The following is a 6,000-nucleotide window of genomic DNA, read 5'->3' as shown; positions in this document are numbered from 1 at the left end:
TACTATATTGGTAATAAATAAACTTACTAAGAAATTATACTTGTACATAACATTTTTTTTTAATTTAATTTTTAGGATCTCCAGAACGAATTAATCGAATTCCAATTAACATATATGGTAAATCGGTGATCGGATAGCGAACATAATCTTGGAACATATTATGGTCGTTAACCGATCACCCACTGTATTCGTCAAAGTAGACTGCTTCCGAATTCTCAGACGTAATTCTGAGCAACCTGCTTACATGAGGCGCAGTCAGAGGAAGGTTAGGTACAGTATTCTGCTACAGGTTTTCATCGCTGTACTTATTTATTTATTATGCTTATTTTTCATCTTCCTCTCGCTACCACAGATTTTCCATTACAACTTGACGTAATCTTACATATATTGTCTGTCGAATAATGTTCTAGCATTAAGAAATTGGCAACGCTACGTATGGAAACATGATTTGAAATGTGAGCATGGATCTGCGAAAGAAAATTGTGGAACGTTTTAAAAGCGTTTGGAGACCAAAAGGAAGAGCAGTAATTTCGAAAAATATTTGTTTAGCATGTTTTGATAAAGGTCCAAGACCTTTGTTTCGCTTTCCAAATAATCGGACACGGTAAGATGTTATGAACTAGATGATATTTGTTTTGTATAGGAATATTGGCTTTCCTTGAATTTAAATGTTGCTTTGATATGGGAGTTTGGGGAAGTTTCAATGGTAGCTATTCAGTATCAGTGGAAAAACAAATTCTTGTAACTTTCATGGTTAAAGAGGCAGAATTTCGAAGCTTCTGAATAAAATTACTGATCAGATTTGATGTTGGCTACAAAAATAATAATGATCTTACAAATTTAAATATCAATTATTTAACTCAGAAAGGTGCATATTATTGTAGGTAATACCTTAAGTTATTGTTTCACAAATTTACTTATGGTATCTCGGTATATTTTGATTAAAACACCTAGCAAACGTACACCTTTGTAATATTTTTATGTTGAGAAATAGATGTTTTTTTTTTTTACTAAGCAATCTCAATGAATAGTTAAAGAATTTTGGGTAAACAGATAATCTACAAACGTAATTGTTAGGGCAGTTTTCAGTTTCAGTGCTTATTAGCTAAAATCCCGATTGGAATTTTCTGGAAAATGTCACATTACATGTCTCATGATCTCTCATTTCTCTGAGACAAAATAATCTGTGATTCGAACTGTGTACTTCTCAGATTATTGCTAGTAACCTTTATCATCTTACCAGAATGTCACCAAACTACCTGTTACCATATTCCAAAGATTAGCCAAAAATAACATGCTTGAATCTTAGATAATCTTGTATATTTTAACATGATTTGTTGAACATAATTTTACTTGAAATACAGTACAAAGTCCTTAATCCGGACTCGTCGGGACTTCAGCAATTCCGGATTAGGGGTTTTTCTGGATTATACATCATCAGTTTAAATCTGTTAAGATGGCATGCAGAAATTATACAATTAAAAATATGAAATCGTAATTTATGAAGGTACTATTCCGTTTTGAGTAGCGTAAAAAAATTGCAGCGAAAATGTATGCGCAAAATCTAGCAAACACGCCCATTTAACAGCGTGCCAAATCTAGCGTACGCACTGATTTCAGATTGCTTAAATTTATATAGTTCTATATTTCTTAAGATGCCATTGAAATGCTAGTTTAATTTTTAAATCCTTTTTTGATTATAAATCCTTTTTTGGTATCCTATAGATTTAACAATTTGGAAATTGCCCATGACGAAAAGTGTGCAGTAGAATTTTGGGTAAAGTGCAGAATCACCCACTGCTTGATGCGTTTTTAAGAATTACACATACTCGAAATCCATGTACACATCAACCTATTTTCACTTAAAAAAGAAAATCCCAGAATTGCACAAAGATTGCACTGTGCACACCCTTGACTTTATTTATGTACACATCGACCTATTTTCACTTAAGTAAAAGAAAATTGATAAATAAATAAACAAATAAGTGGGCGATTCTGCACTTTTCTGAGAATTTTTTTCAAAAAAAGGCATCATTGATTAAAGAGAATTGTGAATGAAACTATGCTTTAGCAATAACTCGGTAGCGATGCAGACTACCATTCAGTTATGTTTAGCAATTTTTATGTAAATTATAATAATGATCTGAAATAATTATTTACTCTTATACTTCCATTCAGTCATGTTTAGCCTTATGTAAATTATAATAATGAAAAGTATTGTATGAAATTAACCTTCCATCTAAATCAAAACATCATTCTTCGATATTTATTTACTATTATACTTCCTTTCTTGTGTTAGGGTTGCTGCAATTATTTTCGGTAGCACTGGCATCAACAATAGTTTGGCGATTTTTTTGTGGCCCTCAAAACGAATACAGTCAAAAGTCATTAATCCAGACGTCCATAATCCGGACCTCAAAGCTACAAACTTTCTGCATAATACCATTACGCATGCGCGTAATACGTTTATGCATGCGCGTTTAATGTATAATGGACAGTATAAGCTAAGCTAAAAATATCTAATTATCTATTTCAGTTAATGTTGCAGATTGCGTTGTTCCTTAATCTTCTAATTGGATCTGGCTTATTATTTTTTGCAGACAGTTAGAGCAATTTTATAAAAGTAAGCTTGAACTTTCGATTATGTCAAAAAGAATTTCTGATTCTGGAGTTGCCAAAGGATCTACAAAGCGAAAGCATGTTTCGATGTCCATCAAACAAAAAGTGGAACTGTTGCAAAAAATGGATAATAATCATTTGTTTCTCTAACCATTCCAAAATCTGTTTATCAATTTCACGCTGCTCTGCGGGGGGGAGGGGACGTCGCGGCACGCAATAAACTGGAAGTTGATCTGTCAGCACTATCCTTATCTTCATAGCAGATGTTTTTATTTTATTCGACTTATAATTCCTTACTAAATGTAGTATTTCATCTCGATGTACTCTGTCTTTAATATGATTTAAATCAAATTCCTCGTCATTATAAATATCACGAATACACGTCAAATAGTTGTCTGGTTGCAATTTTCTAATTTCGACTATGCGTAATGTATGCTTTACGCATGCGCGCGTTGAAGGAAATGTTGGTTGATCTTTACATTATGGTAACTTGGCGTATTTTTGGCGAAAATTTGGCGACCAACTCTCCTACAGCAACCCTCTATTTTTTTTTCCCGCCGCCATTTTGTCTTCATGAAGTAAAGACATGTTTCTTTTCTTTTTATCTACTGAACACTTCTTCCAACAATCTACTAGCCGAATTACACTTATGCTAGAAATTTTATCTAACAAAACTGCTTAATCATGACAAATATTCACTGCAAAATTGGGAAAAAGTGCACAATACCATACTCCTTATGCGTTTTTCAAAATAACACATACACATAAACCATGTACACACCGACTTATTTTTACTTAAAAAAACATCCCAGAATTGCACAAAAATGGCATTGCTCACACTCTTCACTATATCCATGTACACTGCTTTTTTCTCATAAATTAGAAAAATTTCACGAAAATACATGACAATTTTCTCAATCTTTAAACCCGGTAAAAAGAACATATATGAAATTACCTGATCGCGAAAAAGTATTTACCCTTTCCAAATATGAACATTTCCACATATAAAATAAATAAAATATCCAAAAACTTTTACCTCTAAATCATCTATTACATTATACACATCACCAACGAATTCATACCGCAACCATTACAAATACTTAGTGTCAGATATTTAAATTATTTCCATGCACGTTTTCTTCAACTAAAACATATACCAAATTCCTACAAACATAAAATTCACAAAATAACTATCATTTAATTAAAATATAATTAAATTCAAAAACACTACTTAAAATATAAATGAGCACATACATTAAATTAATACATACATAAATACCCATTTCGAATTCACTTTAGTTACGGCCATGGGATCCAAAAATTCACGAACACTGTTTCACACAACACAATAAAGCCAAATACAAAACTTCCAGATTTTTACCCGATATTCCCCCTTTTCCGATTAAAGAACCGTAATTCGTCCATTAATATCACATGACATATCCCATGATCTCTCATTTCCCTCACACAAAATAATGCGTAATCGGAACTGAGTACTGCTCACATTATTACCAAAGTCCCAGGTAGTAACCTTTATCGCCTCCAAAATGTCGCCAAACTACCAGTTACCATATTGTAAAGATCAACCGAAATGTTTAATAAAGTAAACAAATAAATATTAAGCTTTTTTTTATATATAAATTTTGATACCCTTTAGATCATAACTGCTCTTTATTTCATAAATTACGGTTTCATATTTTTAATTTTATAATTTCTGCATGCCATCTTACCTGATTTAAACTGATGATCTATAATCCGGAAAAATCGATAATCCGAAATCGCCGAAGTCCCGACGAGTTCAGATTATAGACTTTTGACTGTAGTACCTTTTTGAAATAAAGAGCAATTATGATCTAAAAGGTATCAAAATTTACCAAAAAAAAAAAAAAAAACTTAGTATTTATTTGTTTACTTTAGTAAACATTTCTATCAATGTAAGTTGTTTAAGTTGCTTCGTTTTTTGTGCTAATACTTTCTCTTTAATTCTATAAACAGACATAATTTCTTGTTCAGTTACAAAGTTCCACTGTTCAAGTCCTGTAATTGCTGTGTCGAGAATACCGACTAACTTGTCAATCAAAATTATTTCGTTTTCAATAACGTTCTCTGTTACTTTCTTCACTATCGGAAGCATGCATGGGTAAACGCTTTACGGGCATGCTTGCATCAAACGCCCATGCATAAGTTTGTGGCTTTGAGGTCCGGATAATGGACGTCCAGATAAGAGACTTTGTACTGTGTAATAGTCGATCCCTGCTATAATGAACTTCAAGGGACCAAAAGTTTGATTCACTTTATCCGAGTTGATAAAAAAAATGTAATTATCTTGCAAAATTATAAAAAGTGTTTTTAAATTTGTATGAAAACAAATAAAAAATGAATTTATGTTAAAATTTTACTTAACGGATGGGTCACGTAAATGTATGTGTTTCCATTGTGACTTCCTTGGACAGTCCATGTAAGTTTACATTTTTGTTTGAATTTTTAGTATACTGCATTAGTATTTCATTTTATGCACACTGTATTACTTTTTCTTGCTAGCATTAGTTGTAGTATTGTCTGTCTGTTGATTCTACTGTGTGGTTTTGCTTTTTAGGTAGTATTTTTAAGTAATTTCATAACTTTTAAAATGGCAAGCACAAAAGTGTTTTATGTGGAAGATGCAGAAATCTGTAAAAAAATCTAGCAGATAAGTTATCTGGTGTGGGAAGTGATATAATGAATCAGAAAACTGTTAATGAAATAAAATATATGTGCTAATTCTGTCTGGTTTCACTTCAAAAGGAGGAAGGTTTTACAAAATATCACACTCGTAAAAAAATATTACACATATTAATAAATAACATTGTAAAATATTATAAGAAATGATGTTGATTTAATTAAGTGGTTAAGCTGACGGTAACAAGGTTTAACTTTTGGGGTCGTAAGTTCGAATCCCATATGCTTTTTCCAACCTGTCTGCAACTTTCTTAGCTTCTTGTTCCAATTTGATTTATATTCATGTTTTATAATTTATTTCTATTATTCTATGCATTAAATATAATGTTTTATTTATGCTCGTATTTATTTAAATTTTCCCCACAAAAAATTTTGAAAATTATATAATAAAACTACAATATAATAAAACTACAATACTTTAAAATCATACTTACGTGTTTATTTAATTCTCCTAAAACTGTCCAGAAACCAAGAAAATGAAGATTGGATTTGACCCGTCTGTTAAGTGTAAAGATATTTATGGTTACAAAGGAAAGATTCAGTTACTGTTGTAAAGAATATCTAATGTCTTTCAAAAAAACATAAGAATGCTAAACTTCCATTCGCAGGCCATAACTTGGATAACATTATTAATAAAACAAGACAAAAGTCATCAAAATTTTT

At 31.3% G+C, this 6,000-nt stretch overlaps 1 protein-coding gene across 1 annotated transcript in view; it reads left to right on the top strand.

Moving 5' to 3' along the window:
• Window positions 1–259: 259 nt before the first annotated feature.
• LOC118184310 (uncharacterized) overlaps window positions 260–6,000 on the top strand; it is a 29,980-nt gene continuing 24,239 nt past the window's right edge. Inside the window, exon 1 of the mRNA XM_035353964.2 lies at window positions 260–604. Coding sequence (XP_035209855.1) covers window positions 462–604 — 143 coding nt within the window. The 5' untranslated portion in view covers window positions 260–461. The remainder of the gene's footprint in view (window positions 605–6,000) is intronic.

Source organism: Stegodyphus dumicola, chromosome 1 (assembly GCF_044657685.1).
Source record: "Stegodyphus dumicola isolate Sdum_Otavi_A_Nest chromosome 1, ASM4465768v1".
Lineage (NCBI taxonomy): Eukaryota > Metazoa > Arthropoda > Arachnida > Araneae > Eresidae > Stegodyphus > Stegodyphus dumicola.
The sequence above is the reverse complement of the archived record's forward strand: the minus strand, read 5'-3'. Positions and strand labels throughout refer to the sequence as shown.